The sequence below is a fragment of the Eucalyptus grandis genome, chromosome 5, assembly GCF_016545825.1.
Source record: "Eucalyptus grandis isolate ANBG69807.140 chromosome 5, ASM1654582v1, whole genome shotgun sequence".
Classification (NCBI taxonomy): domain Eukaryota; kingdom Viridiplantae; phylum Streptophyta; class Magnoliopsida; order Myrtales; family Myrtaceae; genus Eucalyptus; species Eucalyptus grandis.
Genome location: NC_052616.1, coordinates 40,536,412 through 40,548,915, shown reverse-complemented (window position 1 = coordinate 40,548,915; position 12,504 = coordinate 40,536,412). Strand labels below are relative to the sequence as shown.

General features: G+C 38.0%; 2 protein-coding genes across 2 annotated transcripts; both read right to left on the bottom strand.

Annotated features, from left to right (window-relative positions):
• Nucleotides 1–3,368: 3,368 nt before the first annotated feature.
• LOC104428540 (disease resistance protein RPV1-like) lies at nucleotides 3,369–6,452 on the bottom strand. The gene is made up of 4 exons (XM_039313694.1): nucleotides 5,774–6,452; nucleotides 5,365–5,640; nucleotides 4,524–4,979; nucleotides 3,369–3,752 (listed from the first exon to the last, which is right to left on the bottom strand). Exons 1-4 carry the CDS (start codon nucleotides 6,449–6,451, stop codon nucleotides 3,369–3,371), a joined length of 1,794 nt encoding a protein of 597 aa, XP_039169628.1. The 5' UTR covers nucleotide 6,452.
• Nucleotides 6,453–6,455: 3 nt separating this feature from the next.
• On the bottom strand, nucleotides 6,456–8,499 carry LOC120293897 (toll/interleukin-1 receptor-like protein). The gene is made up of 2 exons (XM_039313693.1): nucleotides 7,796–8,499; nucleotides 6,456–6,867 (listed from the first exon to the last, which is right to left on the bottom strand). The coding sequence occupies exons 1-2, from the start codon at nucleotides 8,296–8,298 to the stop codon at nucleotides 6,456–6,458; spliced, it is 915 nt and encodes a 304-aa protein (XP_039169627.1). The 5' UTR covers nucleotides 8,299–8,499.
• Nucleotides 8,500–12,504: the final 4,005 nt, after the last annotated feature.

The window sequence follows — 12,504 nt, the reverse complement described above, 5'->3', positions numbered from 1 at the left end:
AGTGAGAATCAACTCCTAAAGTTTTGCATCTATCAGATAAATTCAATGTATAAATTCAGCATGAAAAAGGTATTAAATATAATATTCACCATTTCCATGAGCCACTAAGATCGATATCAAGCAAAGAGTACGGGCATATGTCATAAGAGGTAGAAATAATTTCGTTGGTATTTCCTTCTCTCCGCTCAACCGCAAGAAATCTTATCAATTGGATTTTAAATTTTAGCCTTTAAAAGAATTTGGACAATTTTATGGATTCGAAATAAATTTTAAAAGAAAAAACTCTACAGATGCCAAAAAAAGTACATGCCTTTCTAGGTGGTGAAAACATTGTTGGAAACAGTACAAAAAATTTCATAATAATGACAAAAATATAAGACACGGTCTAAGATAAACAAAACTAAAATGTCACTAAGGGCCTATTTGTTTTCACTTCTTTTTTCTGTTTAAAAACAGTTTTTTTTGTTCCTAGGAACAAAAAAGGAACATAAACCCGTTTGTTTGCGTTTTTGTTCCAAATCTATTTTTTTGTTCCGAGAATCACATTTGGAACAGAAATAAGAAACAAAAAAATTTGTTTCTTGTTTCGAACAACATGAACACGTTTTTTTCTCTCTTCCATTTTCTTCTCTCTTTTTTCTTCTTCTTCTTTTCTTCTTCTTTTTTCTTTCTTTTTTCTTTGGCCGGTCACCGGCTTCGACCATGGCCGGTGACCAGCCGTCGAGGGCCGGCGATGCCATCGAGGGCCGGCGACCTCGCCGGAGCGTCGCCGGCTCCCGGGCGAGGGGCGAGCTCAAGCTCACCCAGCCAAGGCGAGGTTGACCTCGCGCCGGGCAGGGGCGAGCTCGATCTCGCCCGTGATCCGGTGAGGTCGAGCTCGCCCGGCGCCGCGAGGCTCGGCCTCGGATCCGGGTGAGCTCGAGCTTGGCCTCACCAGGGGCCAGCGAGCTCGCCGTGGCTAGGTGAGGCCGCTAGCCCTCGTCGACCGGTCGCCGGCCATGGCCGAGGCCGCGACCGGCCAAAAGAAGAAAAAAGGAAAAACAAATAAGAAAATAAGAAAGAAAATAGAAAAAATAAAATAAAAATATTAAAAAAAAAAAATATACAAATTTACCAAACGTGTTTCTATTTTTTTAATATTTCTGGAACAGATTTACCAAACGCGTTTTTTTTTAAATTGTTTCCTGAAGCAGAAATTTTTTTCTAATTTTGTTCCTAGAAACAATTTTTAAACATAAATGTTACCAAATACACCTTAAATAATTTATTGGCCGCCACTTGGTCAACCTAATATGCGTGGAGAGTCAAGGACAACACATCCAATTATGACAGACACTCAAAAAGTCATAATCAAGAAGTCAATATACATGAATAATTCCACAAGGATCACAAATTATGGTGTCCAATTCGAAAGGTGCTTCTTGATCAATCTTCGAACCAATCTTGTCAATTGAAAGTCTACCGTTCTGTCGTTAATGTATAGTGAGGAACTAACCCTAGTGGCACTAGAATTCCCAGTCTCACGCTCCTCTTTCTCTTTGCTTCTTTTTCCCGGACTTCACATTCCTCGTACGTGCTGACTCTGCCTTCAAACGGATTGTCTTCTAAATTCGGGCAGCCGCTAATTTCTAAAAAGCACTCCTCGGGTACTTTCGAATTAAATACATTAAAGAAACTTTTCAACGATCTACAATCGGTAAATTTCAAATATTTGAGAGTCTCTAATTCATCCTGACCCTTAACTGCTAGAAGTTCTTCGCATCCTCGAATCGACAAGGACTTCAGCCTATTCAAAGCCGAGAGATCATCTAGACTTTCAATCTTAGGACAATAATTTATTGCCAATTGTTCCAACGACTCCACCGATGGTTTGTTTCATTAGTACCTGAACCTTCTAAAGAAACACGAAAATTAATCAATTCAGGTGATTGTTAAAGTGGAAAATCATGACATCCTTGAGTGCTAGACCATTGTTTTCTCCAACTTTTTACTGTTTCACCGGCATATTGACCTTGTAATATTATCTTTCTGTTATATGGAGTTGTTGATGGCCCCTACATTTCCAATTCTCTCGGATTCATCTTGTAACTGATTACAGTTTGAGATGTGTTTCGAAATTGGAAAACCGATCCCTCAATAGACTAGGGACAGTATGGATTGTGTCCAATGCACAATGGGGAAAATGCGTTGAATTGTGCATAATGCTGTGTGAAGTTTGAATTTAGCATTATTTGTAGAGTCATTCAGAGCCTTTAAAACCAGATCTACCCAATTTGTTTCTCTTGATTTAATCAACACGTAGAGAGGAGATATCAATTGGGCAAACCAATCTGCTTAAGGAATATAAACAGATTGCGGATGGCTAACAACATAGAAGGCCACTTAAAATTATCTATAGCAAGAGCTCGTAGTTGTAGGATTGTAGTACAGTTCTTCTAAACGGTTACTTATGATGTTGTGATTATGGTTACGGAACACGATTGTATGACATTCTCCTACCGTTTGTTCTTATGTTGCACAAGTTTGGGTCGAAGTTGTTCACCAACCAACGACATAATTCCCCTTCAACTGATAAAGAAAATGTCTCGTATTGCTTTGGAGATCCATTAGACGTGGTTACCCAATTTCCTGTATTGCTTGCTTTTGGTAATCATCTAATCGTGCAGTTAATCTCATCAACCACGTCTTGCCATAATGAACTTTCTACGTTTTAGGGAATGATGAACATATAATTGATATTATGAAGAATGCACCATTATTAAAGGTACATCTTACTATATTCTGACAAAAATGCAACAAAGAAAGAAGTTACGAAATTAATACGACTTATAGAAGTGATATTGACCTAGTTTTTGCTGACATATCGCAAGTGCAAATATTTTTCTACAGAGAAAGTGAAGATATAAATTAAAACTCAATTGGTTCTAAATGAGAATCTACTCCTAATTTTTTTTTTTTTTATCTATTGAGAATATTTAATTGTAAATTCAACGTGAAAAATATGTTGAATGTAATATTCACCAATCTTACATTAGCCACTAAGATCAAATTAAGAGGTACCATAATGTCGTTGATATTTCCTTCTCTTTTCTGAACTTTAAAATATCTCATTAATTGGATAACTTTAGCCTTAAAAAAAATAAATCTGGACAATTAAATGGATTAAAAAAATTCTTCCAATGTGAAAAAAAAGTACATGCCTTTCCAGGCTTTGACGACATTGTCAGAAACACTACAAAAATTTCATAATAACGACAAAAACACGACGACAATTTAAGATAAACTACATAACAAAAATGTCACTAAATTCTTGAAATCTTTGTTTTTCAATAGTGAGGAACTAACCCAAGGCACTAAAAATCCCAGTCTTACACTCCTCTCTTTCTTTTCCTTCTTTTGCCCCCGACTTTCTGTTCCTTGTACGTGCTGAACATGCCATAAAACAATCCTGCTTCTAAATTTGGGCAGCCGCCAATATGTAGTATGCATTTGTCTGGTACTTTCGAATTGAATAAGTTGGAGAAACTTTTCAATGATCTGCAACCGTTAAAAGACAATATTGTCAGAGTCTCTAGTTCATCCAGGCCCTCAACTGCCTGAAGCTCTACACAACATTGAATTATCAAGGACTTCAGCTTTTTCAAATCTGATAGATCATCTAGACTTCCGATCTTAGGACACCGCGATATTTTCAATTCCTCCAACAAATCCAATGAACCAAGACCTTGGATGGCAGTAAGATTTGGACACATCTTCAACGTGAACAGCTTCAAACTCTTCAAACTTGAAAGACTAGAAAATCCCTCAAGGAGGCTTGAGTGACTCACTTTGAATTCAACCGACTGTTCAAGCCCATCGAATTGAACTTCCTTCCAATGACAGTTACCAATGTACGAACATGTCAATTTTCTCAAGTTGCAACAAAATGACAAATTAATTGTGTGATTTTGCAATGACAATGTTGAAACACATGGTGGAAGGACCTCGAGGGACAGTTGGCATTGACCATCTTGGAAGAAGAAAGGACCACAGTTCTCTGCATGACCATCATAGCTCAAATCCTCCAATTTAGTTAGGTTTGAGAGATTCGCACCGCCGCAATGAATGTGATCCTAAGCTTAGGCTTATCAAATTTGTGGGAAGCTCCGGTAATACTTTGAGTTCGCTACACCACCCTAAACTCAATTTCTCTAGGCGAGGAAGTAGTTTGATCTTCCGTGGAATATTTTCAATAGGGGTGTATTGCAAGTCCAACACTCTCAAAAGCGATAATTGCCAAATGTCCTCAGGAATTTCCCACTTTAGATCCGAGCAACCGTTGGCATGCAGCTCTTCCAACTCTTTAAGCGCAACAATGCTCCGTGGTAGCTTTTTTATTGGAGAACATGAAATCCTGATGATTTTTAATCTACTTAGGTCTCCAATAGATTTAGGTAACTGCAGACATTTTGTGTTTGAAACGTCCAACTCAAGTAGAGATTCCAAATTACCAATCGAGAATGGAAGTTCCTTTATGTTAGTACCCGATAGAAAGAGAGACTTAAGTTTCGTAAATTCCCAATAGAATTGGGAAGTTCATCGATTTTTGTAAATTGCAATTTAAGAACAGACAAGTGGTTTTGGTTACCAATGGAGTCGGGTAATCTTGTGATGGCCGTATGCGAGAGATCTAACTCTACTAGTGATGTCACTCTCGCAAATGATTTAGGTAGCTTCCTCAACTTTTCGCAATTGCCTAAATACAAGTACTCGAGCTTCTGTAACCCTCCGATCCCTTTGGGCAGCTCCCTAAGATTTTTGCACCCATACGCATCGGAGTAAATCAAGCACTTAAGCTTCTTGAGGGAACCATCAACTTCAGTTAGTTTTTCACAATACCCAAGGTTCAATCTCTCTAAACTCAAATAATCGGAGAAGTTTGGAGTCCTGGTCATGTTGCTACAATGTGAGATATCCAAAACTTTAAGCTTTTTAGCAACCTGTTACAGTAGCAAAATGAGAGTAAAGGGAAAATTCCATACGAATTTAGAGTTAATAAATGGTTGTGCTAGAATCTAGATGTAATTGGGTTGACTCATTTTTCTCATTTAACTCACATAGATCTGTTTAGTACTAACACCTAGCCAACCCTGATCCACATATATCCACCTATTTACCAATTTGGTGCGGTTTAATTTAATGGCCTTGATTACAAGATCAGCTTAGTTTTACTTGTGGAATGGCCTTGATTAAATCCATTCATGAACGATTTTATTTACAGCATGTTATTGCCTATATAGTTATGGGTTAGTCGATTTTTGTTAAAAACATAAAAATTGCGTGAGACAATTCAATGGAGATAAACAAATATAGCGACGATGGTACCTTGAATTGACTCCATCCAGCCCATTCCTCTGTGATTAAACTCCACGTCAGTTGAAGAACTACAAGATTGCTTGGATGAAAATTGATGGCCAAGAACTCTCGAGAGACCATTGTGCAGGTCATGTATCTTAACTCTGAAAACTGATTCGCAAAGTCTCCTTTGAAATTCCCCCACTTTAATATGAGGAACCTTATGTTTGGAAGCCTTGAAAACTCTTTGCTCGTATAAACTCGTGTTGGTTCACATAAGCAAATTGCTTCAACGGCCTTCTTTCTCTGCCATTCAATGGTAAAGTAGCATCGTGTAAATGAAAATATCTTCATTCCCCCATTCTAAGAAAGGGCTCCTAATTAATAAATGAACTATTGAGAAAAACATAGAATTCGATGGTCGGACATATGCTTTTACCTCTTTTGTTCCTATGATATTATTGGCCGTCTCGGGAACCCATAACCTGCTTTGCTTTCTTGGATCGGTTAGTCTCGTATCTCCACGAACAATTTTCCTTCCGAGATCTCTCAGTTGGTCGTGCATCCAGAATTTGTTGTGATCAGTTATCTTTATTAAGGACATACAAACAAGGACTTGAATTGAATAATCCGGCCTAAACCCACAATCCTTCCACATGTAGAGTGCATTCGTCTTGTCCTTGTCCACAAAGAGACATGCAATGTCGAGAAAAATCTGTTGTTGCTCATGATTCAAGGCATTGTAGCTGATCTTCAGCTTGTCCTGGACCTTCTCAGGAGGTATTTCTCTCAAATTGTTTAGCACATCGTACCATGAGGCTTTGTTTTGACGATAAACCAATGAGCCTATGACTTCAAGAGCCAAAGGAAGTCCTCCGGTTGTAGAAATTATTTGTCTTGAAAGATTGACATAATCATCTGGAGGAGGATTCCTTCTAAAAGCATGTCGACTGAAAAGCTCTAGTGATCGAACATTATCCAACGGCTTCACTTCATACTCCAAAGTTTTGTTGGATTTTATGATGCTTTTGTTCCTACTTGTCATAATAACTCTGCTTCCTAAGCCGAACATAACGTGGTTGATGGCTAGTTTCTGGAGTTGCTCCTCATCAGCCATATCGTCAGAACGAGCAAGACTTTCTTGTTAGAAAGTCGCTATAAATCACTTTGATCCCATCGTCGACATCGTTGATTTGATCTTGAAAGCCCAAACCCAATGTGTCAGACAATAATTGTTTTTGCAAATTTATGATGCCAAAGCTGGTTGACAATTCCCGAACATTTCCTAGGAAGCAGCATTGATTGAAAAGGGAATTTAGTTTGTTGAACACCATCTTAGCAAGAGTTGTTTTACCGATTCCGCCCATTCCATGGATTAGCACAAAGCGCAAGTCCCCGGAGTCCATGTCCAACAACTTGAGAACGGCTTCCACTGGATTGTCCATCCCAACTAAATGCTCAGTGACGTATTTGTCTTTTGTCTTCAGCTTCATCACAATCTCTTGTAGCACCGATTGAATGAATTTCCAATGCCTACCACATGAGTGAGTTAACTAAGTTGATATCGTAAAAGATAACCTCAAGACACTCAACATGCAACCAACATGGCTAGTGCCACTTATTTAATCGGCTAGTGCACCCGACAGGAAGACATTTTTATGTGTATTTAGAACACGATTTCCCAGTGATTTAAACAAATAATCACATACAAAAAATTATGACCTTTTTTTAATTTATTTGCTTCCGAAATGATAACACTTTGACATAGATGGATAGGACACTTGCTCTGATTCCATGTAAAAATCTATCGATAAGGAGAGAGAAGATAACTTTTAAGGATGTGATCCACAATTTACAAACACAAAAATGTATAAAATTAGATCTATCAATGAAAGAATGCCCTCTTGTCTATCATTCAAAGAATAGACTATTAGATGTAAGCATTTTCCCATGTTAAAGGAAGCAAGGCATTGCTAATTGATTCCTAATCCCTTTTTAAGGCAGTCTTGGTAGCTAGGATAAGAGCTAAGAAGAAATGTATTGAAAGTTTTCTCACTTAAGATAGTTAGAAGGAAAGTACATGAAAAAGCTAACCCACCAAATTGGAGAGCTAAAGCTTCGACCAAAAATAAAAATAAAAATTGGAGTGCTAAAGTAAGGGAAGAATTAAAAAAACAAAAACACAAAAATACATCCTTGAATTTATTAACACATCTCCCACTCTAAACTTACCCCAAAAAAAAAAAAAAAAAAAAAAGAACTAACTGATTGCTTACCCGGTTTTTGCTTTATTTGGCTTCGGTGAATGACATAATTGATTCGGTTATCGAAAATAATTGAAAACAAACATGGTATTCATTCAATTTCAAACAACTTAAACGAGAATTCATACAAGTTTGGGCATATAATTAATGAAAGTCCAAAGCAAAAGTTAATGGAGTGCTTCAGGATCCGTGCATACCCTTGCTTTTTCAACTCCCATCCTTTGATTTGGGCTACACTTTTGAGGGCATCCTCCCACTTTAGCCTCGTCTGGCGACCGCACTTCTCTTCGTGCTCCTCCAAAGCGCTGACGTACCGTTGAGACTTAAGCTTAACATCGCGAGGCTTAACGTCGTAGAAAATCGGCATAATCTCCTTCTCGGATGGTTTGGATTTCTTGCAATCCACCATGTGCGCGAGCTCGCGAAGGCACCACGCGCTCGAAGCATAACCTTTAGAGAAGATAGGTATGTAGATCTTCGACTTTTGGATGGCTGCCAATAGCTCATCTATTTCTTCACCGACGTGGAGCTTATCCTCATCAAGGAAAACACAGATGTTTGCTTCTAGCATTTTATGATAAAGACAATCCGTGAAACCTTGGCGAGTGTCCGGCCCCCTGAAACTCAGGAAGACGTCGTAGTCAATCGCCGACGGCTCACCGCCGCTCGTTCCAGCCTCCGAGCCGTTTCCCATGTCCATCTTCACAAGTATTTTCTTCTGAGGGTTTCCTCTCTCGTAGCACCTGAAAAAGAAAGGCTCGTTCACTTTACCACCACTGAGGTTCGTTTATATTACGCTTCGGACCTATCTTCCTAGAACTTTCCCCACTGTTTTTCACATGAGAAAAGCAAACCAATTCGAGTCTTCGTCAACTCTAAAATGGCGTAACCAGTACGCTTGGCTTTTTGACCCCCGGTGGACTCTGCTTCTTCTAGAGTCGACTTTCACGAACGCCCAAATTACAGTACTAGTCCTTACTTTCTCCATGATTTCATTTTCGGTCCCCAGCTATGCTTTTTTTTTTTTGATGGGCACAGACAAATCGAGATTATAATTTTATTTTACTTCCTAAAGTCTAGTATCCTTTTCCAATTAAGTGATATTTTTGACATAGTTTTTATTATATTTCTCTTACTTGAAAAGGAAATTCTCCCCTTCTATTAGTAAATTTGTTTCCTAGATTTGTTTGGAGAGACTTTCTTTTGTCTTTCTTGTTTTTTTTTTTTTGGTAGTGCTCGAATCTTGATTTTCTTTCAACTTAAGCAATTGAAAGTTACACACGAAAACGTTGACACGCGGAAGATTTCTCCATGGAAAGAACGAAGCAATGCCCATTATCAACATTGAAATGCATAAAACAAAAATAGATCCACCGAGTGCACGCATGAATCATTCTATTTTTTTTTCTATTTTTCTGTTTTCGAGAAAATAACTTTAGAACAGAAATCAGTTTGGTAAGACAATTTCATTTTTCTACTTTTGGAATAATTTTTAGTCTATAAATATGTTTCCAATAGAAATGAAAAGCAAAAATTTCTACTTTTCTATTTTTAGAACAAAAAGTAGGAATAAAATCTCTTCCCATTGCTCGTCCTCGCTACTAGTTGGCCGACCACCCGTCGCTTGCCACCTCCCGTCGCTTGCTCGCCGTTGTCCCTCACTGGCCACCTCTTGCTGCCCACTACCTTTGGCCACCCAAAAAGAAGAAATCTTGTGTTATTACCAAATGAATTTTTATTTCAAGAATAAAAATTTATATTATTAGCAAACACATAAAAGGTCTATTTCTAGCTAAAAATCGATTTTTAGAATAGAAATTGCACACAGCATGAGTCCATAAGCAACCAACAAAAAAATGAAGGGATCACGACGCAAATCAGGTACTCACAGAGGTAGATTTTCCAAAAGAGCCACTTACACAAAAAAAAAAAAAAATCATTAAAGAATTTAATTAAAAAGTTAAATGAATAAAAATTAGGAAAAATAAAAAAAAAGGGCATTGGCAGGCAAAAGTAGCCTGGCATGGTTAAAACTTAAAAGCACAACAACAAGAGAGAAGAAAAAGGTGGGCGCGCGAGAAAGGACATACTGGCAAAAGCAGTGGAAATGGTAGGGGTGAGCAGCGGTCTAGGGTCGACCCCGGACCAGCTCAACCCCGCCGGGTCTCGGGTCCGTCCCCAAGGGACCTGGGTCGGTCCTTGGTCTGAATTCCAGGACCAACACTGTACGGGTTGGTCCTCGGTCCTAAGAGTTTTGGGTCGGTCCAACCTCGGACCAACTCGTATATTATTTTATATTGTATTATATTATATTATTTATAATTCTTTTATATATTCAAACCTAAGTAAAATGTCTATTATATTATATTATATTATATTGAGATGTTCTATTAATAGCACTAATAGTAATTTCAATTTAAAACTTTTGTTGAGTATTGATTATATGTAGTTTGTTTTGTTTTCAGGTGTTTAGAAGTTCAAGTGAATTAACAAGATGTGAAGTTATATATTCATGGTTTATATTAAGTATTTTGACTTTTTATGGTTTAATTGTACTAATGAATTGCACTTTGCTTTTCAATTTGTGTCAAATGATAGAAGTTTTTGAAGAGTAGAGTAAGACTTTGCGGTGAATACGGTGATTTGCTAGTCAAGTGGTGTGAAGCTCATTTTTTGGTTGAGTGAACCCTACGTGATTGAATGCAGGAAAACGCTTTTGCATATGGTGTTATGAATATTAAAGATAGATGATTACAAGAACTTTCCATCTTGTCCCATATCTCGATGAGCGGTTAGTAGGTACGAAATTTTTATTATTGTGTCATCTTAGATTTGCTAAATATGTATTGGTATTTATAGTTTAATTGCACAATGCCGTATTGTCGATGGATGTGTAATTTGAATTTATAGGTTTGCTTTTTTAGGAAGTATAAAAAATAAAACAGAAAAAATTATCGATCGGTCACAGGTTGACCCTGGAACCGGACCGAACCCATTGGGTCGGTCCGGTCCTTGGTCCCAGACTCAATAGGGTCGGTCCTCGGTCCTAAAATTGAGGACCGACACTGTACGGGTTGGTCCTAGGGTTAGGAGGTGGCCCGGACCAACCCGGACCATGCTCACCCCTAGGAAATGGTGAGCGAGCGCAAAGATTGAATTGCAATTTTCTTTTCGTCTACCGAATTATGGTGAGTGCTTGCTTGGCAAATTCCGATGGACGTGCGTGGCCATTCGGCATATTCATTCAGCGATAAAAAGTTTAATCGCCGGATTTTTTTTCTTTTTTTCTTTTTGTGAGGCAGAGGAGGATAGGAAGGAGGGAGGGAAGAGTCCCTCATCCCGCTGCAAATCTTGCTTTGGTCATACGAATCAATTTATTTATTTTTAAATTAATCTTCTTTTCGGACAACTTTTTTTTCCCCCTCGTGGCCGGCCCCCACACACAAAGCTCGACGGTTAAGCAAGGACAAGCATCGGTCGAGTTCATCATGGGGGAGGACTCTCTTTTTCTTTCTTTTTCTCTTTGGGAGGGTCCGGTCCGCGTCGCGGGCGGAAGGAGAGGGGCCCAGTCCGTGATTGTCGGTAGCTGGGCGGAAATTTAGATTCATTTCCATTATATTTGTATTATTATCCAAGGATTGTGTTCCATTTAGATTACATTACGCTAAATTTTCGTAATTACAAGAACGATTTGTAGGAAAGCAACTTATTTTGGCAAGTTGCGTCCGGATATTTATATATATCCCTTGACAAATTTGTACACCTCAAAAGTCTTGCATGAGACTTCCCATTCGCTACTCACAGGGTCTCATCTTGAGGCTCGACACCAAGGCCTTATGTCATTTTATTAGATGCGGCTCAGGTTTTTATTTTACTCGTACTTTATTTATTTTAATTGCTTTGATTATTGATTTTTTTTTTTGCCTAAGGGTTTCCCCTTGTCGGAGCACCAAATCAATGAAAGGCTCATTCACTTTGCGTTTGCATAAAAAGTAGATTGACCAGACACTACTGAATTTCGTTTGTATTATGCTTGAGAGCTCTATTTCTAGACCTGAATTTTAATTTAGAGTAAATATGACATGGATGTATTTATTTTCTTTAACTCTAGGGCTTCTCAGATCCCACTTTTAGAAAGGTGATTTTTTTTTGTAGATTTCCACTCGAACAGTAAATTTCCAGATTTATTAGCTAATTCGTTTCCTAGATATATTTGGAGTGGCTTATATATCCAAAAGGAAAGTATAGATAGTCTTTGTAAAAACATACTCTCAGATCGAGAGCCATTCGTTGGCATCCTTCTTGTTTCTACAGAGTGGTCCAGGCCGTAAGTCCCTGAGTGGCTGTTAGACCGTTGGTTTAGCTCTGTAACGGTTCGAAGAAGGAATAGTTCCGATCTTAAGTATGAGTTTACATAGAAGATCTACATCTTCCTCTAGTTCTTTATCACAAATGGACTCAAATCCAAGTCCTATACATAGAGAAGAAGTAAGAATAGAAGATTTCAACAAATCTATAGAAAATTGGGAAATTCCTAAAATACAGCTTAAAGAAATATACAAGCAATCAAAATTGAAGTTTTTCAAAAAATCAAACTATGTCATAACTACTGAAGAAAGAGATGTTCCTCTTTCTAATTCTTATGAAAAAATACATCTTTTGAACAAAGAGTCCATTCAAAAGCATAAACAAAAACACAACTACATTCATATAGGACTAGTCCAAGTAGGAGTCAAACCTCTTACTAAAGAAGGCCTTAATACTTCCATTCTCTTAGTCTTACGTGATGCACGTCTTTTAAACTACGATGAATCCATTCTCGGTACTGTAGAGACAAGTCTCTGCAAAGGACCCATACATTTTAACTGTTATCCTAATTTTTCTGTATCCCTCAAAGATAAGAACA

Coding starts and splice junctions, on each gene's coding strand:
- LOC104428540 (XM_039313694.1), bottom strand. CDS start 6,451: ATGGCTGATGAGGAGCAACTCCAGAAACTAGCCATCAACCACGTTATG. Junction 4,980..5,364: donor CTGGATGGAGTCAATTCAAG/GTACCATCGTCG, acceptor CTACTGTAACAG/GTTGCTAAAAAGCTTAAAGT. Junction 3,753..4,523: donor TAAGTCTCTCTTTCTATCGG/GTACTAACATAA, acceptor TTCACGTTGAAG/ATGTGTCCAAATCTTACTGC.
- LOC120293897 (XM_039313693.1), bottom strand. CDS start 8,298: ATGGACATGGGAAACGGCTCGGAGGCTGGAACGAGCGGCGGTGAGCCG. Junction 6,868..7,795: donor TGGGAGTTGAAAAAGCAAGG/GTATGCACGGAT, acceptor CTCATGTGGTAG/GCATTGGAAATTCATTCAAT.